This window comes from Centruroides vittatus, unplaced genomic scaffold, assembly GCF_030686945.1.
Source record: "Centruroides vittatus isolate TY-2023 unplaced genomic scaffold, ASM3068694v2 contig_955, whole genome shotgun sequence".
Lineage (NCBI taxonomy): Eukaryota > Metazoa > Arthropoda > Arachnida > Scorpiones > Buthidae > Centruroides > Centruroides vittatus.
In genome coordinates, this window is record NW_027122634.1 from 1,791,477 (window position 1) to 1,812,599 (window position 21,123).

The window sequence follows — 21,123 nt, forward strand, 5'->3', positions numbered from 1 at the left end:
TCACGTAAGAGCTATAAATCAGTTAAACATTATCTGACGTATATATATATATATATATTTTTTTTTTTTTTTTTTTTCTTGCGTTACTTCATCAATTTTTCCCCTTCTCCTCTTACAAAACGTGAACATAATTCTCTCCAAGGGATTCTACATTAAAACTAAAAGCTTATCTATCAAAAACTTTATAAGCCGGATTTTTATTGTTTATAATGTAAAAGAACGGTATTAAAAAATTTACGAGTTTAAATTATTGATTATTTCTAGATACAATCATTAAAATCTTTTAATGTTCATTTTTTATGAAGTCTTTCTTTGACCTTCTACATTTATAATAAACGTATAAGCCTATATATATATATATATTAGCTTATATAAAGTGGAAGCTTAATCATATTATGGAAGGTTGTGCTGGTGAACATTTAGACCTTGACAGATATCCCATTTAACTCTTATATTTGAATTAATCGTGACTAGGAAGCTAAAAATCTAACCAAAAGTGAAAAGGTAAAGTATTGGGATATATTTTTTTCTATGCTTAATCTAGGCCAAGGTTCTGCGATTAACTCGTTTCTGACCCATGTCACAACAGTCTTGTTGTGACATCACTTCTAGATATATAGATTATCGTTAAAGTGTCTTCAACAGGTTTTTTATACCCCCCCCTTTACTAAAGACGTAGAACTTCAAGCTTCAACTTTAGAATTGTTTAACTTAACTTTATCGAAATTTCCCTTTATTATTACGGCAGCACAAAGCTATATAGATACTCCAGTTAACATTCTAGAATATTATAACCAGCTTATTTGTGCTGACAACATAATAACCACTTAAGCTGCACAGATAGAATGTCTAAATGGATAATTTGCTGATATCATCATAATGTAAATTAAATGACTAAAATGCTTCCTGTGAATTATATCACTAAAGTATCATATTTATCAAAATAATACTTTATTATTATTTTTTTTTTAAGATCTTTTCTTTATAACGTGTCTTACGAAGAAGCTTAAGTGCAGGCGAAGAATGGATTGCAATTAAAAATTCAGTTTAAAATCTTGAAAATTAATAGAAATAAAATTTTTTTCGCTTTTTATTAATAGTCTCACGTCATAGCAGTGATTTGTGAATGACTTTCTGATTTTGAATTCGTTTCAGTAGCAAATTTTCACTCTTTCGTGACTTTGCATGCAAATCAGATGTTTGGTGATGTAAAATAGGACTAGCGCAGGCAGAAAGGATGCTAAATCTCCTGCAAATGCCTTTGATGATACCTAACTTTGTGAATTTAAGCAAACAATTGATCGCATTCACAATGTAAATTGTGTTGGAATTAGAACTATTGAGTTTTGTCTGATCTAAACGCAAATGTTCCTCTTTACTATATATTATATCTATAATATATCGAGCACTTATACACTATTTATGCTTAGAAAAATTGTTTGGTCGAGTGCAACAGATTTTCATAATTCTTTCCAAATTTTTTTTTCTTTTATAACTCGAAAATGCATTTCCAGATAAATTTTTGCATTTTTATTTCCCCTTTTCTTCTCCCTTATTTTCAATTAGAATAATTTAATTTAGAAAAAATAAAATAAAATAAAAATAAAATTTTATAGAAAGAAATTTATTTTTTTAATTTTATAAATATAAAAGAAGTTTTAAAAATATTAGTTTTAATATATTTTTTTACGTCGTTCAATAAATTTCTATGGTCCAGACCATATTTAATAAATTTGATTTTTTTTTTTGCACTCTTCAATAAAAGCCATCGAAAAGTTGAAAGAATTCAATTTTATAATTAAATTTGACTCGAACATTTTAAGGTTTTATATGTCATTTCTTTTCTAAAATTATATTTCTTTGATATCTCAAGAAAAATCAATATATTTATATTATGAAACATTTTATTCAACTTAGAATTTGAATTTTCTAAATAAAGAAAAAAAACTACAAATATAAAATGCATGATATTAATATAAATAGAAATAAAATAAAATATTTTCTTAATTTTCTATAAAAATTATAGAAGAATAAAATTTTATAAAATCTTAAATTAATTTTTTCTGGATATTTTTTTATTTGCTAAATATTACAAAACTTAAATTTTTATCTATTTTTTTGTGAAATTATAATTTTTTTAAGTAAACTAATAATTGCGATTTTACATATTTTAAAGGTGTAATTTATAATTTTATATAAAGTTATTGTTAAAATATTTCTAATTTTATTACAAGTTATCTTTATTTACATATATATTTCTGCATTTTTATAACTTTCTACAACACTAAAATTTATATATTTTTAATATAAATTAATTACTGTACTTTTATTATGTACAGCATATATATTTAACAGAATTTATCAATTTATAGCACACATGTAAATTATATTTTAGTAAAAATTGCAATTTAAATGTATACTGTAAAATGTTTAAATCGTGGATTTGTACAAAAACGCTAAATTGTCAACTATAGTCGGCATATAAATTGTAATTTTTACAAAATAAAAAATTGAAATTCACAAAATTACAATTTACGATTTAACATTTTTTATAAAACCAACAATTTAAATCAATTCAAGTTCATTATCCCCAAGTTTACACCTGAATTTTCATAATAATCCATCACTATCTTTAATAAATAAGAAGAAAATCCAACGTAATAAAAATATTCTTAGTAAAAGCGTAGAAATATGGGGAAAAAAGCTTTAAAAAATTACCATATAATCCTCATTTTATGGTAAAAAGGAAAAAATTCCAGAAATTCTTTTACAAACTTCTTTCATAAACATGGTAACAGTGAGAGATTCTTCTAAGGTTATATTGTTATTTTTGTACGGAACAATAAAGTATTTTATGTATTTCTAGAATATAACAATGAAGTTTATTCCAGGAAACTAGATGGAAGAAATAAATCTGATCTACAATAAGAACTTTGCCTTTTTTATATTCAAAATGCTAGAAAAAAGAACGGGGGGAAAAATATTCTATATATATATATATGATTCGATCCTACATGCATGTAAGATCGAATCAGTGGAAGAAATATCAATCGATATTCCTTTAGCTAAGAGAGAAGAAGAGAGAAAAATAAATAATTTTCCTATACAAATTATTTTTCTCGATAGAAGAAATGTATATATATATATTGTACTTATATTAATTTGAATGTTAAATAATTCTTAAGCATACAAATTACATTAAAAAGAAAAAGCGTAAGAGCGATACAAAAATTAAATTTCAAGAAGAGATTCTTGAATAATGTTATTCTTCATTCGATTGTATAGATGTTTCTGCTTGTCAACTTGTAAGTCACATTCATCAAGTTGTTCCATTTGTCAAGTTGGAATTTCCTGTTCGTTACAGACATTTTGGGTGAAGTGGGTTGATCCCCTAACTGTATAAGTCGTTAAAGTTATGGATTTTTACTTAACCGGAAATAGAAGAATAAAGATACAAAAAAAGAGATTTCGTTATTTTTGACGTCATTTCCGTTATATATCATCTTATTCTCTTTTATAATGAGTACAATGTCCAATTTTCCATCCATCATATATCATTTTTTTTATTTCCTTTCTTTTTATATGGCTCTTCTAAGAAATTTCTTAAATGGTTTCGTGTTTTTAATAGCTTAGATATGCAATTTTTCATTTATAAAAACAAGAATTTTCTTTAGCCATTGGTGCAAAAGCATTGTATACATATATATTTGTATATTGATTTTGTTAGCTTAAAATCCATTAGTTATTCTGCATAAAAAACATTTTTCTAGTTATATCTTAATATATAAAGTGTATGAATCTTTGATGTATCGCGCATATCTCGCATACAAACTGTATGATTTCTGAAAGTATGTTTAAAGTAAAAACTATAGATGTATTTTGTTGTGCAAACTATGTAAGTTTTAGATAAATCTTTGCTCTGAAAACTGACTTTATCTTGAATTTATGATGAAAAATCCATAACTCTCAGTTAAATTTTTTATACTGCAGGGTAAACTTTGTTTCTTCACCCTCTCTCTCTATCTCTTTCTCTCTTCTTCCTCTTCTTTATAAATATATACTACATACTTACAATCATTTGACTTATCCTAAACGAAAATTATAGCTAAAATATTTTTCGATACCTAAAAAATATATATAATTTTTCCATCAATAATAATTTTAAAATTGTGAACTTCTCTAGATACAACTACCGATAATGTCATGTAAATGGCAGTTAATAATATGATCGAAATCATCAATTATCCCGAATGATACGATCAATCGATGCGTGTCAATCGCTACATTTAGATGATGCTTATTATATTAATGTACAAATTCTATAATTAATATTATTACTTCGCACCAATCGTAAATTTATTCTGATAGAAAAATACATTAAATCTACCATTACCAAGTTGTATAGATCTCGACTGATATACCGTAAATCCGTATAATTTGAATCATTCGTGCATAAGTAAAAATATTCGATGAATTTCTGCAATGTTAAAGCTTTGGACTATTCTAGAAGCCGAGGAATTCGTAAAAATAACTTTAAAATTCGATAGAAAAAATGTTTTACCGTTTAAAAAAAATCTCATTAACTCAGTTAGTAATTTAAAACACATTAAAATAATTACGTAAAGTTTAATTTTTGTGGGGAATTTTTTTCTTCTTTGTAAAGTTGAAAAATCTTTCGACTATAAGGCGCCATATTTAGAAAATTGGAGACCATTTTTAGATCAAGTTGATTTTGTAACCGAGAGTTAAAGAATTTTTTTTATCGAAATGGTGAATTGTCTACTTAAGGACATCACTTAAAGACATTTTGTCCTGAGGAAGAGACCACCAGAGTGCTTTTTGGATAGTCTGGATGTTACCGTGGCAACCAAAGATTGTGGGAAGCAAGACAGCAACATCGACCCAGTTGGATATTAGATATATGGACACTGTCGTCTTCTATTCTTGGTCCACATTTGAACAACATCCATCTGGAAGTAGGCTGTAGTCAGAAGTCAAGATACATTGGAAATTGGAAAAACTCGTTTCGGAAGCAACCTTTCCTTTCTTCACTCGATATTTCGGTTTATGCTCCGTTGTTTCTTTCTTCTATTTGTTTATAGTTTATATTGAATTTTATTTCGCTATTGTTTTCCTTTAAGGTAAGAGATTTAGAAAGAAAAATTCGAGAAAACTTTACATTTTAGTAAAGGAAATGGAAAATTAGAAAGTCGCTTTCGATTACTATTGAAAAAACACTGCAAAAAAATCCATCGAAATCCGATATATTTTATTTATTTTTACTTAAATTTATCACGTAAATCATCGAAATGATTAATGAATTCTTCTAAATCAGATGAAGAATTTTATATTTTCCGAATTGGAAAATAAGAAATAAACAGAAATTCTCCACTGATAAATTATTTTCCACGATAGTAACAATAAACGAACTGCCCTTTTTTAATTATAAATTACGCGTTACTAAAATAGAAGCGCACGACCTAAAAAATACTTTAATGCTAAATTTTCCCTTTTTTTTCCATTTTAAATTATACAGTTATAGTAAACATCTTTAAAAGTTCACATTAAATAATTAAAATTACACGAAACTTTTTTGAAATTTTAATTCCTTAAAAAAATCAATTACACTTTTTTTTGCGGGAATGCAAATTAAAAAAAATCTAAAAATAAATATATTAAATGTAGTAACTTTTAAAAACATTTTTTAATTAAAAATGAACGTTTTTTTCAGTAAAAATGTTTGTTGTTTTATAGTAGTTTGGCAAGGATACATCCAATAATCCATCAACTTTCATTAAGTCATGTTATCTGAAAGTATCAAAACGATGTTCATCGATCTAAATGAATCGTATCTGATGTTGGTGCTATGTCAGAAATTCTTACATTTGTGAGAAACGATAACATGACACTGATCTTTGGCGAAGATGCAGAATATATTGCTTTATCTTGTCCAAATGATAAAGAAGGAAAATGGCTTTCAAGTTACATCTAACGCATTACGTAAACACCAAAGAGACAATCTTATTAAATGTAACTTTTTCCACCTTTTTTTCGATATTTTACTGAAGATTTTTTTATCAATTTTTATTAAATCAAACAATAAAAAGTAGCAGATATTAAATTTTTTAAATTTCTATTCTTAAATTTACTTTATTTACATAAATATTTTATCTATACACACACACACACACACACTTATCTCATTATTCATTCAAATTTTCGACTTTCTGCATAAAAAAATTTATTAAAACATAAATAAATAAATATATATATATAAGTGCTTAAAGTAATTTAAATCAATTTTCATTTTCAATTCTTCATAAATATAATAAATTCAATTCAAATAAGAGTGAGGGTTATTACATTTAATGTAAGCTGCCTTAAGCAAAATAATAAATTCTTGTACAATATTTATTTAGAATGGAGTGCTAACAACATATTGAATAGACTTCACTCGCAACATTCAGCCTATGGGCCACATCACGTGCAAGTAATTAACCTTGTGGCGAGTGCATTTGACAATGCAATAAAGGAATTGCGTATGTATGCATTGCTCGAATCTAGATTAACTTCCTATATAAACTTTGAAAATATTATTGATAAAATTTGATACACGGTAAACAAATTTAAATTTCAAATCTAATATATTTGAATATCGACTTAATAAAAATAATATATATATATTATATAGCTTTAAAAAAAGGGAAGAAAAATAATTTATTATTATTATTTTTTTAAAAAAATTCGACTTATTTTCCGACAAGAATTCTTATATAAACGTATTTAAAGTTTAAACATTTTACAATCTTTTCTTATTTTTAACTGACGATTCCATTAAAGAGATCTTATAGCCAGAAACTAGAAGAAATCAATAGTTTGTTGACTTGCAAAGAGATTAGTCGTTGATGTTGAATCTGAAAAAGCAAATGCCAAAACAAGAGAAAGTAAACGAAGTCATTTTTTTCCTTTTATTTACGTCTTCGACTAAACTTTACTTATGTGATAATTTGCATTATTTTGCATTGTTTCCTTTATTTATTTATTTTTCCTCTTCGTAGTTAATTCTGTAATCTATATAAAAATATCTTTATAAGCCATTAACTTATTTTGCAAACTGTCTAAAATTTATATACAAATAGTAACTTATTTTAATTAATTTTTACGTGATTTTATTTCTAATCTAGTTAAAATTTTGGTACTTTTAAATGATTTTTTTGTGTAATATTAATAAAAAAAATGATTGAAATAATCTTAAAATTTATTACGAGTTTAATTACAATAAAAATCTCGAATTTATATCGTAAAAATTTTAAAAAATTTGAATTTTATAACGGAAATTTAGGAGAAATTTTAAAAGTTTTGCATTTTTTGTGAGGAAAATAGCACATTAAAGTAAAACTAGAAAAATTATTATATAATTTAATTCAATAAAATTTAAGTAAAAGTAAATATTTGGCATTGAAATTTACAAATTTTTAATTTTTTTCATTAATTTTTTTAATAATTTAAAAAAGAACCAAACAATTATAATAATAAAAAAATAGAAATCGAATATATAATTTTAAGTTTCCTATGAACATTTTTTTTAATTTGGCAAAAGATACTAAAAATGTTTAAAAATGAAACATGAACTTGGCATCAATTTAAACCTGTATAAACTACACATTTTTATATAAAACTATTCAAAAATTTAATTTAAAATCGTATGCTTAATAATATCATCATCATAAAAAAATATATTCATTTTGTTAGTGTAAAAATATATATATATATATTCGCACTTTTAAAGTAGTTATATTATAAAAATATCAAAGCCTATACCCTTTTATGGGGATTAAAGAAGAAGGAAAAAACTTTGAGCACAGAGAATAAAGGGATGAAAAAGTCAAGGCTGATACTCAGAGTTGTATCGTTGAACATCACCTTTATCGACCTCAATCAGTCTCGCATGTTGGATGCGCTACAAACTTCGTGAAGTCTTTCTAGGGTTTATCGCTCAGTGACATCAGCTATTCACTGGCCAGGAAGTCATCCCGAAAGATGGACATCAACTGGCCAAAATAAGTAACCAATCTATCATCGTCACCATGGTAATGGAATGGTAACCCAGCAGCAGCAGCAGCAGCATCTTCTTCTAGAGTATGATATACTGTACTGTGCATATATATATATATAAATAACTTTACTTTTTATTTTAAAATATATATATTTGCAATCCTTATCTTCAAAATAATTATTTTTTCATTTGAAATCTTAACAATTTGCTACTTAATTTATGTTTTAAAAAAATAACAGATATTACTACATCTCGTGAACATTAATAAAATTTTATTTCTTTTCGTGTCTGAACGTAGTCATTAAAACTGTAATCAGTTTGTTAAATCTGCCTTTAGCATTATGAGCAAGAAATAAAATTTTTGCTATCGTTCGACTAAATTTTAATCGATTTCTCAATTTTTTTTTCCTCCCTCTAATTTCTTTTAGTATTTCCATTTTCGTTTTTGTTTGCCATCTAAAGAGGGATTATACTCGCGCTCTAAACATCTCTGAATTGTGTTTGCAATTATGACACAATTTAAACAGCAGTCTTAAAAATAACTTAATAATGTTTATTAATTATCAATATTTTAACATCATTCGAGATAAATACAGTATAACCTCCGAATAGCGGACACTATCGGAACCGAGAGACTTGTCCGCTATTTAGAGGTAAATACAATGAATGTCCTATTTGAAGGATCTGGGGGTTAATCTGGTAAAAATATCCGTTAAGTAGAGGTGTCCGCTATTCTGGAGTGTCCGTTAATGGAGGTTTCACTGTGTTTGGAATTTTTAGAAAATTCTTAAATTTTTTCTTAATTTTTTTATAAAATTGTGTGTTCCTACATTTATAGGAAAATGCTTAATTTTAAACATTCCTAACACATTTCCTACAAAACTTCGAAAGAAATCATAAAATTTAATACTATAAACATTGAAATTACTGTATTTAACTTTTATCTCATGCATGGCCAAACCGATTTAACACAATCGAATTTAGGAACGATGCACTCGACATACAAATAATTAAAAATAATATTTAACTTTGTTTCATTTTCTAACTTACTAATTAATTACCATTCGATTTCTACAGTTTTATTATTGTAAAAGCCTCATCATAAACACAACTTTAAGCTCTCTCTCTCTCTCTCTCTCTCTCTCTATGAGTACTAAAGCTTAGTACATACACTTTAAAATTACTTCTATCTAACGAGAAGAGGGTTATATTATATTATTTTACGCATAAATCTTTAGTAAAAATGACCAATTTAAATAATTGCAAGAGGAAGAAAGCGAACGGTTGCAGCCAACTATCATAATCACATTATTTAAACAACACGAAGAAATCAATGCACGATATGTCAATGCCTATCATTACCATATTCAAATCCCGAAAGGAAAACTAATTGAAGTGTCACTAGAATTCTTTAACTAATCTTTGAAAGTTCCATTAGTGAAAACAAATCACGTTTCCACGATAGCTACCCCCCATTTATCATATTATCAACACTTCCACTTCAGAAAAAAATAATAATATAAAAAATTAAAACTAAGAATAATGATGTTCTACGAAAAAAAGAAATAGATCAAAAACTTTGTGACGATTTCATCTAAATTTATGTACTACAAAACGAGCAATTATTTATTGTGACATCGTCACAATGCCAGGCTGCAATTTTTAATCATATTTTTAATTTATTTAACTTAAAAAATATATCCTTTCCACCTGAAATTAGTAGTATCTTGCCCCTGTACAGTATACTTTTCCTGATAACAATAGTCATGCCGGTCATCTAACTCCTTTCGGGGGAAGTTTTGAATTGAAATAACGTCACTTCCGGTGAAAATCGAAAGCTCGTATATAGTTAATAGGGGCCTCTTTTTCCCTAATCTTCCCGTATCTGGTCTCGGCTTTCATCTATCTAACTCCATTCTCGAGATTAAGGAAAGATAGACAGACAGATGGACGATAGTGGGAATTTATAGGTCTACAATATTTTTAAACTGCAGCCCAATTACAACAAAAGAATATACTGTATGTGTATATTAAATAATACAATTTGTGCCTTGATACTTTCATTCATTTTCCTTCTTCAAAAGTTTTAAAATTTTGTTTCGAGAAATGTAAAGTTTATAATAAAATTATTATTTCTTTCGTCTTATGATTTTGTTATGATAAATTGAATGTAGCTCATGTTTATCTTCTATCTTTGTTACTAAATTAATTTTTATTTCCTATAATAACAAAGTTTATTTTAAGAAACTATTTGTTTATATAATGAATTTTTAATTTAGTTTATTATATTAAAATTATTATTTTTTTTTATTCATTCGTCTTATTTTAGTCTGGAATGTTGTAATAATTTTTAAAGGTTAATTAGGTTTGTTTTCCTGTATATTTTATTAGAAATAAATCGTTTTTAAACAAAGTTGAAATGAATTTTTAAAATAATAATTAATATTTAATTATTTTTCTTTCCTTTAACGTTACTTTTTATTGTAATTTTTTCGATGCTTTTATAAGTAAAACATGTTTTAGTTATTTTAAATTTTTAAATTAAATTTTATATAATACAATATTTATTAATTATAATTAAAATTCACCGATTTATTTTTAATTATAAAATTAACTTTTTCTTATTTTTTTCATTTTATACTGTGAAATATACCGTCAATTTCCTCATTTTTTTAGGAGGAAACATTTTATATGTAATTAAAAAATTTTTAACATTTTAATTATAGAATTTAAGTAATTTTTTGCATAAAAAATTCCAAAGAAAAAGGTTAAAATGAAGGAGGAAGTTTTGTTATACTTGATTGAGTTTAAACAGTGAAATAACCATTGGAAGTACAGTGACATGTCTATGAATAGTAAATGTGCACTTTCAAATTTAAATGATTTGCATTGTGTAAAAGCTAAAAAATAAAAAAAAATAAAAAATTAGTTTAAAAATTCAAAAATTTCCTATTATTACAGAAAGATTGATGTATATCATTGTTTGAAGGTATATTTAATATTCACAGTTATAAAATGGTGCCTAGAGATTGACTTATATTATAAAGAAATATTATTTGTCATCGTTGACTAAAGTTAATATTCCACAATGGAATTTGTTAATTCAATGAACTGACAAAATATTGTAATTATGTAAATTTTCCTTTTAATTTATTATTATTACATGTTAATATATCAATAGTAATGTTATACAGGAAGAATAAACAAAATTTAATGAGGAAACTTGACAAATTTTCGAATTTTTTCGGGTAATTATTTTGTGTTTTCAATGGCTTAATTTAATTTTAAATTGCTATTTTTTTCCTTTTAATTTTGCTTTACTGAAATTAAAGCAAAGCTGTAAATTATTGCACATTTTTATTGCATTTATTTAATGGAAGAATGTTATAGATCTTATTAAAGTAACATTTTTATTTAAAAATTGTATTATATATTTATTATTTTTATAGTTAATTTTTATATTTTAAGCTTTTAAATTGCTTAAAATCATTTTTAAAATATGCTAAATTGACAATATTCTGTTTCAAGTAACATTTTCTTTAAAAATTTAATCTGTTCGTGTGTTTTTCTGCTGAATTATTAACTATTTATTAAAATATTTTCATATGTAATCTCAAACAAAACTGAACATATTTCTGTATTTAAATAACATTTTTCTAAACAATTTAATATAATAAGATAATTTTTAAAATTATTTTTAGTATTTTTTGTTAACTTTTTAACTTATTTAAAAATACTAAAAAGTAAATAAAATTGATAATTTTCAGTTCTAAATATTTCCCTAAAAATATTTAGTCCGTTCGCTTGTCTATTCGTCCTGTATTTCTCTAAAATATCTTTCAGTTGTATGTAATGCATGCAGATCGAAAATTCTTCTGCTTTAAGATTAAACACATTTTCAAATTAATTATAATATAAAATTATCAATAAAAATTTATACAAATCTCCAATAATAAATTTTCTTTCCAAATTATCTTTAATATTTTAGTAATCAGAAGGAATATTTGAATATAAAATCACGATTAATAAATTATATAGAAGAAGTGGACTTTTACGAAAAATTGCCGAAAATTTAAGACGATTGTCGACAATATTACCGAAATGTCAAACGTGTTAAATAAGCAAAAGAAACGTTCAAACTTTATTTCTATCAGAATCACGTTTGACATTAAATAAACCTTTTTAAAATTTATTTATATAAATGTATACATAAAAAATTTTCAAACTTTTATCAAAATGTCGACACGACATAAAAAATACCAGCATGATCATGGAGACAAGCTTGACATATCGCTACTGTCTACGTATTTGAAATGGATAATGTATACGATTACTTAGTAAGAATAACTTTTATTTTGCATGAATGATGAAACTATATTGCCAACATTTATTGCTTCTCGAATACTTCTTAAACGTTCAACGAAATCGCATCTTTCCATTTCTAGTGGGATCACGTGTCACACCACAGCATCAATCATCAATTATGTAATATTGATTCTACCTCCTATATGACCGCTTGGCATGCACTTAATAATATATGTATACTTCAACCGTGTACGTAAAACAATACAAACACGTACAATTCCACATCTAATTAAGCGCGGATATTTAAATAATCGTTTTTTAATTAATTACTATTGCTCAGTCTGCGTGTAACGAAATTAGAAATCGCACGATTGTGAATGACATTCGAACGATTTAAAGATATTTCTGGATATATTAACGTGTTGTATGTACAGTACGATGCTTTTGTATATAGTCACAAACGAATACAAGTCTTGTTTTCTTCAGCTGTACACGTGTACAGAAGTTCTAGAAGCAAAATGGATGCGATAACTTATACACTAATGTATTCCTTTCCTTGTACCAATATTTAAATAACAAAGATTTTTTAGTTAATTAATGCTGTTCAGCCTGTACACCGTTCAAGATTTTGATTGATATACGTGTGATTTAAAGAGATTTTTAGTTATATAAGATATACACAACACATGTGTTGTGTATATCTTTCCATCATTACAAGCGTGAGTAAATTTTGTTGTTTTCCTTGAAATTGTTCGTTAAAACCTTGAAAATAATAAGTACATCGTTCAAGGATAATTCATAATTAATGTCGACTTTCCCCTTTATTATTAATAGCTTTAAGCGTTCGTTTATTTTTATTATTTTTCTCGTAAAAAAAACTTTAAAAAACTCAAGAGAATGTAAACAATCAAGAGAGAGTTTAATGGTGTCGTCGGATTAAATACTTAATAAAGAAAAATTCTTTTTTAATAAAGTTAAAATGTGTTAATTAAATTAAAATTGGACTAATTTTATACAGTTTTACCGAGAAGCGTTACTTCATTTTTCCATCATAAAAATATTTTAAATAATAAACATCAGAAACGCATAAATATAAAAATGTATTTAAGTTAATAATCAAATAATTAAATTTCCAGAATTTTACTCTTATTTTTAAGTTATTTGATTTTTGAAAAAATGTATTAAAATAGCAACAGTTTTGATATGCTGTAAGTGAGAAGAGCCATCAAAATATAATTAGACAAAACCTGTTCATTGTGAATTCTGGACCGATACAACGAGATATTATTTAAAATCATAATCAATAGTTTGTAGTTATAATTAAATTTATCATATTTTGTAATTAAACTTGACATTTTAACAAACTACAAATTTCCGATGGGATATTTGACAGGCAAATAAAGTTTTGTAGTAATATCCGGTTGATGAAGTATGAACTCCATTGATTTACATAAACAAAATCTCTTTTAATATAAAATTAAGAGAATTTAGAAGGAAAAAAGATATTTTCATAACAAAATAATGCTTATTTTTACGAGAATTTCAAGAAATATCTGAAAGAATTAGCAAAAAATCAACGTTAAAAGTCACTTTAACCAAATTTTGTCCTAGTTAAGAAATGTGTTTATTAATTATAAATTAATTTACATAAAAATCGAACCGATAGTTTAAAAGTTAAATTAGAACGTTGCAATTTCGAAACACAGACTCACGTAGGAGTTTCCTATCATAAAACCAAAAAGAAGTTTCCTCCTTCGAAGTTACTTGATTACAAAAATGAACGAAACCCGATCCATAAAAAAATTTACTTCTTTTTAATATTTTCGAGTTAGATAATTAAATAATTAGATTTTATCTTCGCATCATTCTTCTGCTCTACTCTTAAATTCTCGATAACTGTAGCTCTTGTAAGAATAATTATGGCAAGCAGATAGCAACGATGGAGAGTGAATCAGAACACTTTGTCGCCATTGAAATTCGATTACATTGATTACTCTTTTCCGTATACTATTCTTCCTCTGGGTATTGAAAGAAATGGTACATTCGTTTGTTAGTAATCTAATAATTTCATTCTTCTTTCGATGAATAAGAATTTTTCTTTAGCTAAAAATTCCAACAACTTCTAAAAAGTATCGGGGGAACTTTTTGAATATTTTATTTAAATCCTACCGACCACTTTATTCGTGCCACTTTTTCTTTCTTTTTACTTGCTTCTATTATCTAGAAGAACTAGAAAGATATGCCGCGCAACACAACCAGAAAGATATGCTCTTTTTTATATCCTACTCTTCTTTTATTATTATTATTATTATATTTTCACGTCTTCTGTTCGGCATATTTTAAAACTTTACGAAAAAAAAATTAAATCATAGAATTTTGAATACGTTACTAGTGCAGGAAATAAAATTGCACGGCCAAGTTTCTACTTTTGTCAAGTGTTCGATTACGATCTCTATAGTATACCTTGCGATTTTGATACATAAAATATCATCTGAATCGGGAACATATTATCAGTTTGGCTATGGGATTGCATGTAAACTGTATTCGATAGAGAACCCATGCAAATTTCCTTGCAAATTGGTCCCCCCCATATTTTATTTGTGGTCACCCGACCGGCACCTTACAGGTGATTAGGTGGGGCAACAAGTATTCTACAGGATAACACCCGAGTTCGTTCAACTCGAGAGGAATATCTTTTAACTACGTAAGCAAAACAAGAAAAACGTATCCCGAGTCACGTGATGAACTTAAACCCTCATTTATTCTCTTTTGCTCTCTCTTTATTCCACTCCCTTTACAAATTTTAATAGGTCTGTCGTCACTTTATCGTGCTACTATTCGATAATTTATATTCGACCAGTTCCAGTATCACTTCCAGGAAACCCTATAAAGGCAATTATGGATTGTTATTATATACTACTTATACCTTAGGTTATAAAGGCCAGTGGACCAAGTTTACAACCTAGCATGTCTTAATTATCGAACAAACTTTATTGGCTTCCCGTGAATCACGTGGTTTACCGAAAATTACATCCGCTCTTCGCCGTAATTTTTAGTCCCCCCTTTTTAGTGTCATCTGTCACTTAGAGTTTTTAAAAATAACCATTGCGTGACGTTCACGTGATTCCAAGCAGACCGATGCACCTATGACATAATTATAATATTTTCGCATAGATAATGTGAGAGCTACGAGAACAGTTCTTTCTACTATCGAAGGTAGGATCATAAATCAGTTAGGTCATCTAAATCCCGTTATTCATCCTCCCTAATCGTATTATCCATGAATAAAATCATTATACCAAATCACGCGATCGAAAAGAAGTTACATTAATAAGTCACGCGTCCATTCCTGTTTCTTATTTTTATTTTATTTTTTGTTAAATTAACCGTTGCGGGTCAAGTGATTACTCTTTACACAGATACAATTCATACAAACTACGGGACATTTATTCTAGATTATGCTATCAATACTGTAGTATAACCTTTAACACATCTTTACCCTTGGGCCAATCTGACCACTTTGGACCGATCATAGTTGCATAAGAGAGTAGCTGACACGAGAAGGTTAAATGATAAACAGGCAACAGAAGGCATAATTTAGGTCGGGCAACAATCCCTAATAGCAATTCTTGCCTGGCAACAAAGATAATTTATCATAAAAAAAAATACGAAGATAAAAAATACATCATGTATTATACATTTTAAGCTATGTTTTAAAGTAAATTTATGTCGATGGATGCGTATTTATTTATAGAATTCTTCGTAAAACCGCGTCAATGTAGTACATTCTGATATCAAGGCAACATACCATCGGGAATGGGATTAAATTTAAAGCTCCGAATTCAGTTTAGACTTAAAGGATGATGTTATATTGTGACCCGAACATTTCATTTGACATTATCTTAAGCGATTGCATGAAATGGTGTTTTTCATGTTTATAAAAGCATATCGTGGCATTCAATATCGACTTGTGAAGCGCATTAACGCTTTTTTGAACTAATTGATTCTTTTCTTTTAAGTAATTTATTGCTCGGTTGCACCGATTTAATGACAGTTACATAAACTCATGTTAAGTTCGTAATTTGTTACTCGGATTCTCATTAACTGACAATTATACCAATATATTGTCATTTGCATTAATTCGTCATCATTCTTTGTTGAAGATTTCTCGGTTTTATTTGCTTAGTTTTAAGAATTTTTCGAATTAATTTCCTAAAGTGTTTAATTTCTTAAATTCGTCTTAATTAATTCTTTAATTCCTTTATATTAAATCGATTTTTATCTATTTTTTTCATATTTTTATATTAATTTCCTATTTCTTGTCTCGATTTCTTGAATTCTCAAAATTAATTTTCAAATTCTTCAGTTGTTTTTTAAAAGATTTTCTTTCGATTTCTTGAATTTTTTCTCTCATATTAATTAATTAATTATAAAAATTTCTTCAAATTCTTAATAAGATATCCATTAAATTTTTAGTAATAATTGTTACGTCAATTATTCGAATTTTTTTCTACTCATTATTCGCCTTATTAATTATTTAAAATAAAACTTTTAATTTACTCCTATTATTTTCTCGAATTACTAGCAACAATGACTGGTATTCTTCTTAAGAATTTCTTGAATTTTCTCTACCAATTTTTTAAATTTTTCGTTATAAATTGCTCATATTTTTATATATAACAATTGTCGATATTCTTCAAACCAGTTGCTTAAATGTAACATGGCTATTACGATTACCATTATTCACTCCATCTCGTACAATTTGCCATAACTCATTCCAATTCATCTTCAATTACCACAATTCATCTTCACTCACGCTGATTCATCTTGTCACACAATCTCATTCTCTGCTACACAAAAAAATTCATTCCTACTTATCTCAATTCTTACTTTTATTCAATTCTTCACGTCATCAAATTCATCCTTGGATGTATTTCGATTCGGTTTTTGCAGCTTGCAGCATTTTTTTAACGCTTAAACTCCAGTAGAATTCCTGTTAATAAACTTTGACAAGTCTCACAATTTCTAATTTGTCGTGCTGAAGATGGGACTTATCGACGATTATCCTCAATCGTTTGTAACTTTAGTAGTAAATGATTATCTTTAAATGCATTCGATCCCTTTCGACAATATAAAATTTAAGAATTGAAGGATTTATATTATTCGAACTTAACTCACACAAGACATAAATTTGCTTAGATATTCACTTAATCTAATTTTAATTATGAATTACGTTTCAAGGTTTCCTTCGTGGCAATTAATGGAAGTCAAATTAGACAGTTGGATAATCCATTATAACAACGATTAGAATGAATTCTACTCCCTTGGTGAGTTCGGTATCGCTTTGGTTAGTCATAGGAGAGTGCACATGTTCAATCAACTCCTTTTAATCGTGCTTATGCCTTTTGCATACCATCCACCGATTCAGATCCTCTTTATTCTTAAAAAAATCCTTAATTTAAAGCATTTTTGATAATTTACAAAGATTAATTTGCATAAATTTTGAAAAATATATTCTTAAATATACATATATTATTATACTCTTAAGTACAAGTACACGAACTTTATAAAGCTAAGCACCGCATTACCATTCACTTAATTATAATTATAATCATTTATTAATATACATAAATGAGTGCTTTTGATTAAAAATTAAATATTTAAACAATTGAATAAGTCATAAACTGCACGTATTTAACGTAAATTCTTACAAGAGAACAGAAGGATTGGGACGTTAGAAGCGAAACGTAAGGGGAAAAAAAGCAATAAAAATAATGTCAATAAATTATTTATATATAAGAAAATACATTTTTAACGTCATATTATATGCATTTTATCTCGATATAAGTTAATAAAAAGATAAAGCCATAGAGCGTTTCCTCTGTTAAAACAAAATATTTCGGATCCATCAATCTGTCAATGGTTGATGTACGATACAACACGAGGGTGGAGTTGCAATCTAAGTCCCACGTGTCTAGAACTACATGTTCTGGCATTTCTTTGTCCGACTAATCTTTCTATACTTAAAACTACATTCCCGTAAACTTTACAGCATAACTTTACCGTTAAGTACAAAGAAAAGAGACTCACCTTCGGTAGCGCATCCAGTCAACTGCGATACCAAATACAAGCCAAAGTAGAATAGCGGACGTATTAAATTTAATTCCATTATTTAAATAATTATATGGAAGATTTTAATCTGTAGATATATTAGTAGAAGACATCAGAAACATTTCATAATCATCGTTTGTGGCACAGAACACCGGCTAGAGCGAGAAAACACGTTCAATCGCTGCAATGTCTAGACAAGAACTGGTTGCCTCCTGCCACAACTCAAGTCATAGCTTTTACCTCGAGGGCAACAACTATGCGCATGTGCCATCGAGTCTAACGTCACAGTTGGAGTGAGGAGGGCAATCAGGGTAGGTTTTCGCTGAGTAATTCCATCTTTCCTTGCTTGGTATCTCATTTCTGTTTATATTGGAAATGGAATTGTTGCCAGTTTGTGCTTCTCACCGCTCAAAGAAGAATGCCTGATAGAAACTTATACTATTTTCTTCTTTCTTTTTCATTTCATTCTTCTTTTTTTCATTTTTTCAGAAATAGAAATGGGTATTCTCTTCCGAAACTATCTTTATTTCCTCTCTAGACATCAAAGATCTCTAGTAATATATATATATATATATATATTCGTTTCTGTCTCTTCTAAATATTACTATTGAAGATGATGCGATAGAGATTTTTATTCAATTGTACATCCTTCAATGTGAAATACATTCAAATTCAAGAATATAATACGATTTAAATGAAATTTCTCTAAGAAACAGCGAAGTGGGGAAAAATTGTGTGCATCTTTCGGTAAAGTTTTTAATCTTGTTTCATAGAAAAAGATTTTCTTAAACATGTTTTTATGGAAAATAAAATGTTTTATTAACATGTTTCTAGTTAGGAAATATTTTTCTATGCAAGAAAAAACTTTTTAAATATATTTTTTATACCTGCAAAAAAATTTTAATATTATTTTTCCTATAAGAAAAGAATTTATGAAGCATATTTTATGTGAGAAAAATTTCTGAACCATGCTCTAATACAAGAAAAAAAATACTTGAATTGTATTTTTTACGTAGAAAAAAGTTTTGAAACATGTTTTCATGCAAAAAGTTTCTATATTTTGATTTTTTTACCAAAATTATTTTTTCTAAAGATACGTTTTTTAAATTATATTTTGCTTCAAAAAACTTATTATTAATATTTAATATGATATTAAACATTTAAAATACATCCTTCAATGAGAAAAATTAACTATATTTTTATATATATAAAATATTCTAAACTCTATTTTTCTACAAGAAAATAGATTTTAAATTACATTTTGAAGTAAAAAGAATTTTTCTAACTTATTTTTATATAAAAAGTTTTAAACTGTATTCGTCAGAGGAACAGCATTATTCTATAGGAATATAATTTTGAAATTTAGTTTTAATTTATGAAAAAAAAATACAAAAAAACATAACCTAAACCTATAAATAAAATCTATTTTTTTTATACCGTTTTAATGCATTTTAGAAGCTATTTTGTGCATGTCTAAAGCTATTTTTCTCCTTATAAATGACCAAAAAAAATCTATTCTTGAACTTCTTTACATTATTTCGCTAATTTTAATAATGATGATTAAGCTTTCATAATTATTTTCAAACTTTTGCGTGAGTTTTAAATGATAAAACTCGTTTTCTTCTGTTGACACGAATGAATTGCAAATAAGGTTCTGCTAATTGTACACAAAGCATTGGTTTGTCATTTTTGTTTCAATTGACATTCGGTTAGGGTCATTTAAAACTCGTTAAGATTTGATTTCTAATGAATTCTTCTTTTGTTAGGGAAAAAAAAGGATAAAAATTTTAACTAAATATTTCATGACACGAGATAATCATTCTCTGTTTTCACTTGTAAGAAAGTTAACTTGCGGAATTTGCCTTTTTCTTCCCTTTAATCATTTATTAATGGAAATTTATAACGTAAAAATGTTTAGAATTTTTTCATTTTTAATATTAAATTACAAATTAAAAAAAGGAAAAGATAGATTTTATTAGTTTTTTTTTCATTGAAAATTCCTGACGAAAGATAAGATTTTCTAACGGATATTTTCTATATTTATTCTTAAAAAAATAAAATTTAAGGTATAAAATTGTAAAATTTTTAAGGTTAAAAGCTAAATTTCTCTAACTTTTATCGAGTAAACTTTTTTCTAAATTTGTAAAATTACAAAATATCTGTTTTTATCTTCATTTTTTGCATCATTTTCAACACTCTTCATCATCATTATTTTTTAAATAATTTTTTTTTCTTGAAATTTGTGTGATTGCAACAATGTACCTATTTTTTAATTCATTAAAATCCACAAAATTACATTATATATATTTTTTATATTTATGACTTTTAAACTAATCTCCAGCGGATTCAAATTCTAACATAGAGTCATTTTCTTCAGAGTAAACAAACATACATTTCTATTAGGAATAATGAGAAAATAATTTGTCTTGAGAAAGTAAAGCAAAGAAGGAAGAGAGAGAAGGAGAAAAAAAAAGCTGTGATACAAACAACAATTTCTCTTCTGCTATCCTTTATCTTGATATTTAACATCGTCTCCTAAGATCTAATCTGCATTTCTTTAAGTTAAAAACTTTATTACAGCTTATTACTTATGCTAATGCTTTGTTTATGTTGTAAAATAACACTTTAATAGCTGTAGAGAATTAATAAAG

At 26.5% G+C, this 21,123-nt stretch overlaps 1 protein-coding gene across 1 annotated transcript in view; it reads right to left on the minus strand.

Annotated features, from left to right (window-relative positions):
* Window positions 1-18,691, minus strand: part of LOC136985230 (uncharacterized) — a 31,402-nt gene extending 12,711 nt beyond the window's left edge. The window contains exon 1 of the mRNA XM_067282464.1: window positions 18,452-18,691. Coding sequence (XP_067138565.1) covers window positions 18,452-18,530 — 79 coding nt within the window. The 5' untranslated portion in view covers window positions 18,531-18,691. The remainder of the gene's footprint in view (window positions 1-18,451) is intronic.
* Between the last annotated feature and the right edge of the window lie 2,432 nt (window positions 18,692-21,123).